The 14,079-nt window shown below is 40.3% G+C and overlaps 1 protein-coding gene across 1 annotated transcript in view; it reads right to left on the bottom strand.

Moving 5' to 3' along the window:
- Window positions 1-509: 509 nt before the first annotated feature.
- The window catches only part of pitpnm3 (PITPNM family member 3), an 80,996-nt gene continuing 67,426 nt past the window's right edge, over window positions 510-14,079 (bottom strand). The window contains exons 12-21 of the mRNA XM_051065463.1: window positions 13,651-13,848; window positions 12,801-12,949; window positions 10,319-10,435; window positions 7,451-7,567; window positions 7,205-7,353; window positions 6,833-6,982; window positions 6,401-6,584; window positions 6,063-6,191; window positions 5,517-5,952; window positions 510-3,483 (exon numbers count right to left, since the gene is read on the bottom strand). Coding sequence (XP_050921420.1) covers window positions 3,359-3,483; window positions 5,517-5,952; window positions 6,063-6,191; window positions 6,401-6,584; window positions 6,833-6,982; window positions 7,205-7,353; window positions 7,451-7,567; window positions 10,319-10,435; window positions 12,801-12,949; window positions 13,651-13,848 — 1,754 coding nt within the window. The 3' untranslated portion in view covers window positions 510-3,358. The remainder of the gene's footprint in view (window positions 3,484-5,516; window positions 5,953-6,062; window positions 6,192-6,400; window positions 6,585-6,832; window positions 6,983-7,204; window positions 7,354-7,450; window positions 7,568-10,318; window positions 10,436-12,800; window positions 12,950-13,650; window positions 13,849-14,079) is intronic.

The following is a 14,079-nucleotide window of genomic DNA, read 5'->3' on the forward strand; positions in this document are numbered from 1 at the left end:
GACTATCAAAGTAGAGAATGAGCTGTCTGTAAGTCAACAACTCAAAATTAAATCAGCCTAGATTTGTACCGAGCAGTGAATGGATGACTGGTTTGATTTCCAGCAATCAGTGCAGGATTGTAGCCATTTATTGGTTAAGGAGAAATGCTGCTCTCATGAGAAGGCAGAAGCAGAATAAGGTCTACAGCTGTGGTTGCTACTGTAACAGCCAGACCCCCTAATGTCTGTAATCCATCAATGCTAAATCAAACTGTTTGATTTATAGGTCAGATAGTTTAGAGTGAGAATAGTGGAAAAAGAGGGAGTTGTAGTGAGGTTTCAAAGTTTGACGTTACAAGCCAGTAAGCCTTACAATATATAAATAAGAGGATATGGGAGTCAAGTCTGATGCCCCACAGTAAAACTCCTGACCTTGAGGTAAAAAACAGCTTATTGCAGGTGATTCAGCATCCATGTCTGGAGATGAAGAGCATGTGGAAGGAAGAATAACACACTTCTGGAGCAAAATCTAAATTATTCAATTGTGAAATATCTTTATTTATGCAATAATGAAAGGCAGACCGAGTCCAGTAAACACAATAACATGTTAATCATCACAGGAGATCTGTACAAAACAATAAACTTTGCAGCAGTGAAACCAGCGTTTTTTTTTTTCCCTCATTGGTCAAAAGGCCAGTGTCAAATACTCATAAGACCAAAAATAAGATCACAAAAATAAATAAAATCAACAGTTTTAGTTAACTTACAAAAGCTTACTTTATAAATCATAAGAATTGTTAATAAATGGCAAATTAGGTCAATACCCAATAGTTAAGTCATGATTTGGTGAATACTAATCATTTGACAATATTAATTAGTACTTAACAAGAGGTTAATCAGATTTATTTGAAGGCAATAATTGTGCAACACTTACATCTTTCTATAAATACAATAATTTTATATTACATGTCCTGTTGTTCTTTCATTATTAAGGATTATTAGCCTTTACTATCTAAGAAGAAAATGAAAATGGAATTTGAATGATTTATCAGTTTCCATTGATCCCACTAAATGAGTGACAGTCTGAAGTAAAAGTAATTTATAATGCATTGGCTCCTTTACACTTGAGTGTATTTTTACTATTGAAAAAAATCAGTTATTAATCATAAAGTACTGATTTTGATTTTACTAAGCACGTGGTGGTTGAATCCATGAATAATCATTCACCACTTATTTACAAATAACTACTCTATCGTTAATTAAGGGTGCCACAAACATGACAATTGATAGCCATTACTTACCAATATCAAATCATTAACATGCACAGAACAATCACTATTTAACCTTTAGATCATTATTTGCCATTTACTAACATTGGTGTAATAAAATGCTGCCCAGCTTAAATATTTCACTCCTCCAGGGTATCATCGTGGCAAGAGAATATCACTATGTGTTGAACAGACTGATGGAGTCACTTTGATTATTGTGTGTACATTGATGGGAATGATCATCTTGTTGCTTGGATGACAATGTTTCTGTATTAACAATTTAAACGCAAAACAAAATTGAGTTAAGTATTTCAGTAGTGTTTCTACAATATTATACAATTACCAAGTAATACTAATTGGTGCACTACAAGTACAGGGGGATCACTACAGGGAGTCATACATACTTAGTAGTAATCAAATGGCTAATTACTGGACCACCTGTGATTTACAGGGGGTGAAAGAAACCAAGTCAAAGATAGCTTCCTCCTTGCTTGCATTTTCCACTCTCCGCTATGCAGGTTTTCAGCTAAACCAAGACACCCTAAGAACTCATAAGCCCTTTTTCTTTCATAGCAGGTATAAAAACCTCGACCAAGTAATCCTCCGACAGACTGCTTCAATCCAAATCTATAAAAATACACGCTCAGTTCTGAAAAGCCGGCAGTAGTGAGCCACAGTGAGAACATGCAGGCATGTTAACACTGGCCTCCCGGTGTCCTGATTCCTCTGCAGAGACCTTTACTTGTCATCGCTGTCTTCATATTCACAGTAAATACAACTCCACAACAAATACCTAGACACTCACACACACGCACACACACATATACGGTATCTAAAACATGTCAAAGCAAAAATATCAACTAGATAAAATGCACTTTGTCATGATGTAACAGTAAAACTCAATACTTTGGTCAAACAAATAAAATAAGTCTGTATCTCTACACAACATCAAGTACAATTTAAGGCAAAAAATCAACCGTCAAACAACAAAAGGTTCAAAAACATACATTGAAAATATTTCTATTTACAATATTTCCTCATAGAAAAATATGTTTGACTTGCACAGAGTTTTAAACATGGCCACAGTAAGACTCAATTCAACCTCGAGTGCACAAGACAGCATCAGATTTAATCACAAATCTATTGGTTCCAGTGCAGCTGTAATAAATGGATGCAACAGCATCCTGGTGGAGTTTCAACTGGCATGGGGTCTAATGTACAATATCCTGCAAGCTACTGCAACTACCAAGCAACTAAACTAACGTTGCCACCAATGATAATTACACTATCATTGTAAATGTGTAGATAAACTGGACTTGATCACTTTCCTTACAGCTGTGTCTACCAATCTGTAAACACTTTTTGGCTACATCAACACTTTCCTTCAAACTATTTGTGTTTAATCCTCCAGTAGTTACAGTAACCAACAGAGGGTGACAGCGAACAATCTGCAGGAAAAAACAAAAACTACAAGTACAATAAAATACAAACACAACTCTTTGTTTCTGAAGCTAGCACCGCAGCTAAATCGAGAACGACTGCGGTGTACTTTGATAGTGCAAATGCGACCTTGGTGACCGAGTCGTGCACACCACAACGGGTCAGCGGCTGTCGAAAGGCATGTTCTGCCTGACTGGTTTAGGGAAAAGAAGGAGATGGGGAGGTGGCAGGAGGAGCAGGACAGCACAGCATCGGTTCTAGGGAGACATCTAACAGTGGGAGTGAAATGGAGGCAGAGGCCAGTGTTCAGCGAGGTCAGTCGGATTGCAGAGCTTGAACCTAAACGTCACAGTGCTTCTGTGTCCAGAGGCCCACGCAGGGATGATGTGTGTTGGGAGTATTTACATAAGGGCGCCGGCGTGTGACTGCCTGTCAGCACAGCAGTCTGAATGGGATCAGAGCGTGGTGCAGAGTCCCAGCAGGTTCCAAGTCACCACGGGCACCGCATTTTTCATCCTCTGAAGCATGTGTGTGCGTGAATGTGTGTGTATATTTACGATCTTGAGTACATTCTTCTGATTTTACAATTAGACACAATTTGAGCTTGACACAGACATTCGCAAAAATCACTGCACATCCCCGTCATCTTCTTAAAATTTCAGGCACAAAGACTAAGTGACATTATCCACAAGCAGGCCACAAAAAAAGGCAGAACAGGTGGCAAAGTGTAGAGGGCCAAGCAGGAGGTAAAGCTGAGCTGAGATCCAATGTACATGTACAGTAGGTAGAGGTGACACTGTCAAATGAGAGAGGAGAATTAGGGAAGTCTCCCACTTTTGAGGAAGAGTTGACACATTGATTAGCGTTTGTGTACTCTGAATCAGCATATTTGTTCCTACAGGCTCTCACAGTGACATGGCTCCAATCTCCATAATTGCACAGACAATATTTCCAAATCTAAAAATGAGTGGATTTCAAGCATGGGAGGACTTTGCAGTTGTAGCTCATCAGTACTTGCATAATCATAATCATGAGCAAATTTACATTCAGTCCTCCTAGGGTGCTGCTGCTGCTATTAATAGCATCACTTGCTCAGGTTGCCACAGGAATACTGTCAGTGTCCAAGAAAAGGATTCACTGTTTGTTATGTCCCTTCTTGCTGTTGTTTCTTTTTTTGCCTTCTCTCTTTGGCGCTCTCAGACTTAAGTTTATTTATAAAAATAATAATTCTGCCGTGACTAAGAGTGTAAAGACTGTAATGCATCAGGTACACCAAAGAACATAATCTAATCAACGTGGACGTTTATTGACTTTGCTGGAACTCAACAACAGCGAGCAAAATCAATCTGTGTTTGCGTCACTGCTTTGCGGAGCCCTGGGCTTTTTAAAAGTTTAACAGACGACGCAGTGAAGTGAAAGGCTGATTTATTCAACGAGTTTTGTTACCGTTTGCTGCCGTTAATGTGACAGCGATTGTTATTATTAAGTGGGGAACAATAACACACAAGTTCACAGGTGTTGTAACAATCTGAGGATGCACTGCTCTCATGCTCTCATCTGACGTTCTGATCAGAGCCTGTGCAGTTTGCTTCCAACGACACCGGACCTTTGTTTTACAAAAATGAAAGGGACACGAATCAACTATCTGCACTTCATTTGATGTCTGCACATTTCTTCCCTATTGTTGTCCCCAGCTATAAAACCAGGAGACTGATTGAATTGATTGGGTGTTAACAAAATTTGTGGGACAGATGCATGACATTGCTCTGCTCAGGGGGGTTTTAATGAGAGATGCTATCAAGTAGCATTGTTGGAATTGTCTGATCTGGACTTTTTGGAGCTTGAACCAAACTAGGGACTAAAAGTCAGGATATTCCAGCCTTTTCTGTTTGATTTGACCATTTTTCTTTTAATCTGTCTCGTATTCTCTTATGAGTCCTTAATGGAAGTGCAGTATTAGTCTGCTGCCTTTAAACTCATTTGCCTTCAAGTACAAGGCTGAACATAATGCACACCATCTTACAAACCACTCAACATTTTTTTTACACTTTTTTTTTCAACTTTCTTTTCTTTTCTTTTTTTTTTCTTTAAACAAATGTTCCTTATTTGCTCCATTCTGGAATTTGAAACAGCACAGTACAACGTCACATTGCTCTTTGCCAAGAAAAACCTGCATCATTTGTGAAGGACAACTGGAGGACAAGGACAAGTGATTGGACAGGTAGTTAACAAGCAAACAAAAAACACTTTAGACCTTAGATTATCGAAACTAATTTAAGTGAAAGCAAGTGCATCTGAAATGTCAGCAATAATCCTTCATTGTAGACTGTGAAGATTCAGTTTTTTAAAGCAAGGACAAACTTGAGTTTGTAAAGAACTTTGTCTGCAAACTGCGATGTTTACAACTAACATGTTAGGTAATATTTTTTTCTGTTCACCTTCATTTTCTCAGCCTGAAGCTCATATATCATCATCTGACTGCTTGTGTTTACTGACTTGTGTGAAGGTAATAATATTATTAATAGGGTAATGTACAGAAGCAGAAAGAAACAGACACATTTTTAGCCCTAGGAGAAAGCCTCGGTTTCTTTCTGCTGCAGTGCATTAGCCTGTTTAAAGTGTTTTATATTTATCTGCTGGCAACTTTTTTTTCCATTTCTGTGTATTTTGGGTCAGCACCAATTATACTCTGAAGACATTTGAGTTGAGCACATCAGTTGTTTCAAGGTAATAATACCAATAAGAATGATGGCAAAAACTAAAAAAAAAAAAAAGATACAAGTTGTTAAAATGCAGAATTATACTTATATTTAAACAATAAGATCTCACCTTGGCCCTGGACACTGAGACCCCTTTGTTCTCCTCTTCTTCTGTCCTCCTGCAATCCTTCCATCTCTTTTTTGATGTCAGGGAGTCGTGTCTCCACGATGTATGGAGGCCCGTCCCCATGCACCTTGTCCGCCACCTGTCCGCCTCCTCCTCCTCCCCCTCCACCTCCTCCTCCTCCTCCTCCACCGTGGTCCTTATCAGACTCCGGCTGGCTCTGGGCTCGCTCAGGCTTGGGGTTGGGTGTGCACGGCGGGTCGGGCTGTTGCACCGACATGGTCCTGCGCAGGTGGGTGCGCTTACACAGGAAGTCAGGTTTCGCAGAAAGACCAAATGAGCCCTTCCTTAGGACCATACGAACCGAGGGGGATTTCTTGGGTCTGGCTCTGTGCCCAAACTGAAGGGTGGAGAGGTGCGCTGCGTAGCCCTCACTCAAGAACTACACACACCACACAGACAAAGGGTTAGAAAATCAGGGAGAGAGTAGTGAGAAGATAAAAGTAAATGACACAAACCAAGAGGAAAACGAAAACCTTTAAACTGAAGTACCTGGCACTGATTTTGGTATTTCTTCGAAGGTCTGCCAACAATATAAATCTGAGAGGGGCTGAGACCAAGCATGTTGTAAACAGAGATGTCCTTCATGGAGCCATAAGCAGAGTTGATCTTAATGTGACACTGGTGAGAGAAAAATCAGTCAGAGATGTGTTTGGCATTTCAATGCAGTACAACCCAAGGCTACGTCACTGTGAGCTCGCAAAAAGAGTGACACCGAGGAGAGGAATAGAGAGATCACTGTAGGGTGGAGAGCAAAATGTTTCACATGCTTTATTAGAAAGACTAATGCCTGGTTAATGTCGGATGACAGCTTGTCTCAGAGGATGTACCTCCTGTATGAGGTTCCTGAGGAAGATAGTCTTTTGTCGCAGGGGATCGTGAACCAGGCCTTCGGAAAAGAAGATCATCCCATGGGGGAAATTGTGCTGCGAGAGCCAAGATACGACACGCTGTTTCTGCATATCAGGGCGGCCTGTGATGTAGATGATCAGATACCCCAGGTCCTGCCAGTGCCTGCAAGTGAATATATAACATCAAACACACTTCAAAGGTATTCATTTTGATCAGTAACACAGAGAGGATGTGCTTAAGAGTGAGTAATGTGTTAAAGTGGCCTGGTGTGCACACAAGCATTCACTTCTGATTTTTTATTTGTATACTTCCGAACCATTTTGTTGATGTTCGTTTCACTTACATGCACACACATGCTTGCACAAAAGCGCTCACCCACCCACACGCATTCAGAGGCTGTTACCAGTTACCTGACGACATCGACAGCCCCAGGGCGGACCTTAGGGTCGCTGCCCATGATGGACACGCTGGCTGCAAAAGAGCCATCGATGCTGAAGACCACACACTCCATGCCCCGTGGCAACACAGTCAGGTAGGCCTCTGCACTCGTTTGATCCCCCCTTGGGATAGAAAAAGAGAGAGATTGCATAATAAACGAGAAACTGCATTCGCTTGTTACTCTCCTCCGCCACTCTATATTCTGCCCTATCTGGCAAGAAGCTCACACACTGATACAAGCACGGGCATAGGACTTAATTCAATATTCTCTCCTTTCTCTACGTATATCTCCATCTTATTTGATAGTACAGTGTTTTGTAATGGCAGGCCACACGGACGCTTACTTGACCACCATTTTAATTGGATAGACACCCAGGCTGAGTTTCTTGCTCTTGGGTATGGTATATGTGACTCTGCCGCTGCTGTTGGTCACCTCTGTGTCAAAATGCACCCAGCGACCAGACTGGGGTTGTGTCATCAGCAGGATGTCCACCTGACAGGGACAAGGGGCGTCAAGACTTAGAAATTAAAGGCAGTTTTTCATATACAAACTTATAACAGTAGTAATAAGTGATGCTGCCGTTCTTCACCTTTTCCCCAGTCAGAGTGACCATGTCCAGGGGTCCGTACATGAAGCGACCGACAAGAGTTTGAGGCCCATCCTCGGTGGCGATGACATCATTCACCCTGTGGTTGGCTGTGACGTTCTACAGTAGACAACAAGAGGGAGCATTCAAAATAATGTCTTAGTTTCAACCTTTTATTGAATCATGAAATCATGAAATGCGGCTGAGAGCCTTGAAAAAGATACCAAGTGGACTTGTTGAGATTATTTTGTCACACATTATGTTCCCAGTGTCAAGAATTAAATTCCAGGCTCAAACCTTAGCTAGCTTGACACAGGTTGTCTATGAGATCACAAAATCGTAGATTTTGAAGAGGCCATGTACAGATTGAGGTTTTATGGCAGCTGATGAACATTTAACATCTAAAAAGACAGAGGAGATGGTTGAGACCAAAAACAGAGCTAAATGGAGAGTGACTATTGGAGTAAGATAACCCAAGTCTGTTGGATGTGTAAATATTGGTTAACTGTTTGCTAAAAGGATCATCACATAGTATCACAGTAAACCTTATGTATATCAATGCTGCCTTCACTGTGTTCACTATAAATGCTAAAAGCAATGAGGAAGCAGAGCTCAGTGTTTGTGTATACAGACATGATTAGACAGAATGTAGAATCAGTATGAACTGACTTCTGTATCTGTCTGAGCTACAGCAACTGGCAACTGGTGTTAGTCCTTGTATGACCCATCTTTACAAGCCTTTGAGACACACAGTATTACACACCATTAGAAAAACTAGCTGAAGTTTTCTCTGCTTTGATGAGTTGCATTGCCAGAGTTCAATATCTAGCCAAATACCTCTGAAGTATGCACTGTGGAACCTTAGAGAAAAGAATGTTAACTCTCTATTTAGCTTCCTTGTCTTGTTCTTTTCTCCATATTTCACCATTCAGTGAGTACCTCCAAGTAAGCCAGCAGAGAAACACTAATCCCTAAATCTCTTCTTGCAGAGATGGTTGCATTTTAATAGCATATTATGAGCACTCTAATGTATACTTCTAAGACTCTCTTGTGGGCCACAATGACAGAAATTTTCCTGCCAACTTTTTTGCCATATTTATAATCCTCACTTTTATCCTAGAGAACTTTGCTCGGCACCCATGCTCTCTTAAAACACCTTGCAGACACATTGAAATGTGTTTGCTGCCCTGTAGATAAAAGATGATATTTCCTCCACAAGCTTGTGCAGGGTTTATACTTATCGAGAGCTGATAAAATGTTTACTTTTTGAAAAAAAATACATGAGTCACAGCTAAAAGAAGCACAACCCCAGTGAGTAAACAAAAGCAATATCAATAAATGTAATATGTTAATTCCACCTTTGTTAATTGCTGTGATTTTATCAGGAGTGAGAGACTGCGATGAGATTTTGTTTCACTTGAAAATGAACTGCTGTTAATAAGATAGAGGGGCATCTGCATAAGTAATTATTGCTAACTGCTAAAGTGATCAACTGTGCTGAGGTTGTATTTTACTGTTTCACTACACCGGCTAATGATAACTGATTTAAAGGATGTGACATCTAACAAGGAAGTTCAACATTTCCAGCTGTTCTCCTGCATTAGCTTTGTCAACAATTAATTGTTTGCCAGCATGAGGTCTCACTCACTGATCCAGTCATGTCAAGCATACAGTGTAAGCAAACATATATGTGCACACCTGAGCATGCACACACACAAACATTAAAGCATCACAGCTGTGTGCACATCACAACAGAGGCCAGACACTGTTCAATATCTACTTAGATTTCCCTGCTAAGAACTCTCTGTGTGTTTCGGATGTGACAACAGGAGAGCAACATGTGTCTCAGTATCACTAGACAAAAATGTAGAAGAGATGAGTTTGAGATTTAGACCCCCGTTGGTGAAAGAGCAGCATGTACCAAAAACAACAACCACACTAGTGGTCCCTCTCCAGCAGCGACAACGACTTCTTACCAAGCAGAGGAAGATCAGGAATAGATGCCAAGTGTCCCTGAATAGTATCACTCTGCAGCAGATGAGCTGGCTGTGCCCAGATTGAATCAGCACGGCACAGCTCTAAATCTCTGCACAATGAATTGCACTCAGAACGGGGCAACTTGTCAGCGCTGCTTTTCTTTAAACACTTACATCAGAAACGCATCACTTGTCCAAGGTGAGGCATGAAGAAGATGACACTGGAAAAAGAATACCTTCACAGACTCAAATATAGATGTGTTTCCATGGTACTCTGGTTACAAAGTTCTATTTATAGCCTCATGAAAAGCAAGCAGTCACTAAATTCTAGTCCTCAGAAAGTGGCAGATAAAAGCAGTGTTCGGTGGATGGCAAAGTGACCTTGATTGTTCTACTGTGCTCAGCTCAGAAGCATCAAGTAATTGTAAGTGCCTGCCTGCTTCAGTGCTTCAAGGTGAAAGTGTGGGAGTATATTTTAAGGAATTCAGGCCACAGACCATTCACATGGACAACATCACCAAAGCACTGTCACCTCAGGAGTTGATGATAACTGTATTTTTAAGTTGAATGAATACAAGGCCATTGCAGCAGGAAACACAATTTCTGCTTTGTGTGTATGTGAGTGTGGGTGGGTGCATTTCTGAGGATGAGGGGCACCTTAGAGACAATATTTCAGGTTGTGTAATATCTTGTGTCCGAGCCAAAGTGCTTTGTTAAAAAAATCAGTTTTTCAGTGAACAGAGTTTGTTCACATCAAGTTTGAATATGAGCTTCTGAAATTTAACTGAATGACCATAAATTCACATTAATGTACGCGATTTTGCCACCAGAGCAAACTGGAACAAAAGTATATTTAGTATATTTATACAAAATAAAACAATGACTAAATTATTACCCTTAGTTTGACATGTGTCCTCCTTCTGAGCCATTTTTCCCGTGGGCTGGAAGGAGAGAATGGAGCCGAGTCCATGCTGTCCGCTTCCTGGGTCTTCACACAGTCGCATCGCATGAGCTGTCAATAAACACACATGTAAATAAAAGCAGGCATAGGCACACACAAGCCTTTGAATTCATATCTTTTTATCAAACAGACAGCTTTATCCATCAGTAATGACTCTGGTCTCACCTGAACGCCCTCTGCACATTGACACAGTGAAGAATAGACAATAATAACGTGGGATATTTACTACCTTGAAGCCTTGAAATTAAATCTGCAGTTATGTTTAGGGATCATAAATCACAATTCTAAAGGAAAGCTATTGTGACAAGAGCAACACTGACACAGATTAATGGCCAAGAGATGATTTGGAATACTCAAAAGAAAGTTACCGCTCCCTACTTAATAGAGGCCATGTATATCATACCATCAGACTCAATCACTGGGTGGCTCAAACCTTGAGACACTCAGATAGACTGAACTTGGACTGAAAAAAGCCAAATTTTAACAAAATTACTTCCCCTGCAGTTCTTAAATTCCATGACAGTCCTCTAATATGATGTGGCATCGAGTGGAGCTGAAAACCACTGAGCCAAAATAATGATCCTCAAGTTTATTAGCTTCCTGATGCCATCGATTGTGCTTATTTCCTACATGCTCTCCTTATTCCACTCACGTTTCTCTCACAAAGCAGACATGCTGCGGCAGACAGGGGGAAAATCTTCATTTTTCATTCTCTGACTCTGCTTTCTAATGATCAAGTTTAAAGGCTGTCTGTGTTTCCATTGACTTTTAATAGGACACGAGGAGATGCGCTTGTTTTTTTATGTGTATCTTGCTCTGTTAATGTCTTTACCACAGATGGACAAATACGCTCTACATGTGAATATAATCACTGTTTTTAAGGTGTGATATATTCATGGGCGGCTCAGTGGGCAGATGATTTTATTCCCACTTGTTACTAGACATATGTGCAGTGTGTGGCACTCTTAAGACTTCTGATCAATGGTTGGGTCCTTACGACTTCAGAAAGTTGATGAGAGAAATATGGAAATGACTAGGTGCCTTAACTTAAGCTGAGAACACATTTCAAATCCTAACCAGCACATTTCTGCAAATTACTGTCATGGACTTTTACATTTATTCATAAACCAGCTCAAACTACCTCATCCTGGTCAGATTTCCTCAGATTTCAGTCGGAAAATCAAACATGTTCGATAAAATAGCCCTCGCTTGTCTGAAGCTCAATCGAGGCATGAGATGAATCTTAAACATTTTCACACAAGGTAAAGTGTGCCGACCTTCCTGTCATTTTACAGACCATTATGCAATCCCCACAATCTTGAATCACTCATCAAGGCTAAATCAAGGTTTAAAAAAATGGGCCTTTATGTCATGTAGTGTGTTCTCATCTGTAAATGTACATCACGATCTCAGCACCGGATTGTGTCTTGAAATTACTTCTCACAATATCTAATGTTAAAATGTGTCAGTAAATCTGCATATATTGTTTATTTCTGCCCACAGTTACAAGTGTTGATGGCATTACTGGCTTGCTGCCAGACTTCTGGTTATTACATATTCAGGGAGTCACATGGGCTTCTGTGCTGTGTTGTTTGTGAAGGAAAGAAGTCTCCATTAGATGAGAACAGCTGCTCCACGAGTGACAGCATTTGGTTCAAAGATGTGGCAAAAGAAAAGAATGTGCAGTGTGTGTGTGTGTGTGTGTGTGTGTGTGTATAAGATACGTGAAACAGCTCTCGTTACATGCACATGCAGTTTAGTGATTATGCAGAAAGTATGAAGTTAATAACTTTTGTGGTATTTCTGACTTGCAATTTTCAATTACCCGAAAGAGTAATAGCACAAAAGTTAATTACTTTCTCTATGATCTCTCAGAGAGTTGATCTTTAGGCCATTAACTTATCAATCACCCATTGTAACAACATGCCGCAGATGCAGGAGACCACAACTGATAAATCAGTGAAGACAGGGTACATATGCAAAAATATGGCCTGAACAGGAGACTGGGGATGTACTGTCCTTTGTTACTTTGTTTCATCTATTTGTTGAGCAGCATGCTTAGACAACCTCTCCACCTTTGATTTGAGAAGTTCAGTCTTTTGAGACATGAGTCAGCAGCTCCACAAACTGTACTGTTCCCCGCAAATAGCTTTGACTTGTTGTGAAACTTCAGTCTGAAATGGTCTTTAGTTGATGTCAGAGTAAAGTGCACTAATCTTTCACACAAAATAACATATACTATGGCCAAACAATACTATACGAATACTATATAATATATACAAAATATTATATATAGTATAATATAAAAATGTTAATTTGTATTAGTATTAGTATTTGTGTGTTAACTGTAGACAGTAGTTCTCTCTGTGGAACCTGCTGAGGAAAAACAGTAAGGCTGTCAATAACACTGTCTTACCTGCCGGAGAACAAAAGCTGCTACGTCAGTAGACTCCCAGTAGGAGGCATGAAAAAGGTGAGGCAGAGCCACAGTTGGGAAGGCAGTCAACACATCAGGGCAGTACAGAGCATAATCCAGCCTTTTGGAGCCCCACCAGCCACTGGAAACTGAAACACACACACACACACACACCACACACACACACACACACACACACACACACACACATAAAAATAGAATAGAATGGTGGAAAGTGTATTTACTGAAGTGTACTAAGTACAGTTTTTAAGTACTTGTTATGGTAGTATATACTTTTATTCCAGTACATTTAAGAGGGAAATGACTGTATTTTTTATTTCACTACGTTTATTTGACAGGTATGATTATTATTGACTGTGACTGTACATACAAAACATGATGCAAAATATGATGCGTTCTTATTGATTAAAGGTGCTTCACACAGGAGTTGTGCAATTACACATGGTCACCACTGAGAACATTAAAGTTATAACTTGTCCTACAACAAAGCTAACAGAGGACCTCTGAAGTCCACACGGTATGTGATTTAAAAAAACATCTATCTGGACCTGGGGACTCCAAACATGCAGTTTATCATGTATAATGAATAATTTCACTTCTAGTACATTTTGCTGGTAATAACTTACATAACTTCTTAATTTACCTCAGAGTATTTTTGACAGAATGGTATTGCTGCATTTAGTTAGATAAAGGATCCACCGCTGAATGAGGAAATTTGACGATCAGCTTAAGAGTTGTGAAACCTCATGAACCTGAATTCATCTAAATGAGATAACTGAATAAATGAGAGGAGACAGTCTTTCCTTCACCGTCCTTCCCTCCCACTCACTGTTAGCGATGGTGTTGCCCAGCTGGCCCATGGAGCACATTGACGTTCCACTTTCCACACTGGTCAAGCTGGCTCTGCGACCTCCCTCTTCTCCTCTTCCTCCCTCAGTCTTCACCCCAGAGGACTGCTGTGAAGCTGGACCTCCGTGGGTCTGTTCATCCTCCAAAAACACATTTGGATGGCCTTGGATACTTTCCGCTAGGGAAGGAGGAAGGAAAGAGAGAAGACAAGGACATAATGCTTTGATCACACAACGACTGACTGGCCTCAATCTTTAAATCAATGCTCTTATTTTACCTAATAAGATGGTCTCTTGCTGTGTATCGATTTGCTTTGTGTTTTATTAAGGAAAAGCAAAGACGAGCACTGAGTAGGAGTACAATGTCCGAGACTGCTTTTACTCTCCATGAGACTGAATACAATTGTATT

The sequence above is a fragment of the Lates calcarifer genome, linkage group LG21, assembly GCF_001640805.2.
Source record: "Lates calcarifer isolate ASB-BC8 linkage group LG21, TLL_Latcal_v3, whole genome shotgun sequence".
NCBI classification, from domain to species: Eukaryota; Metazoa; Chordata; class Actinopteri; family Centropomidae; genus Lates; species Lates calcarifer.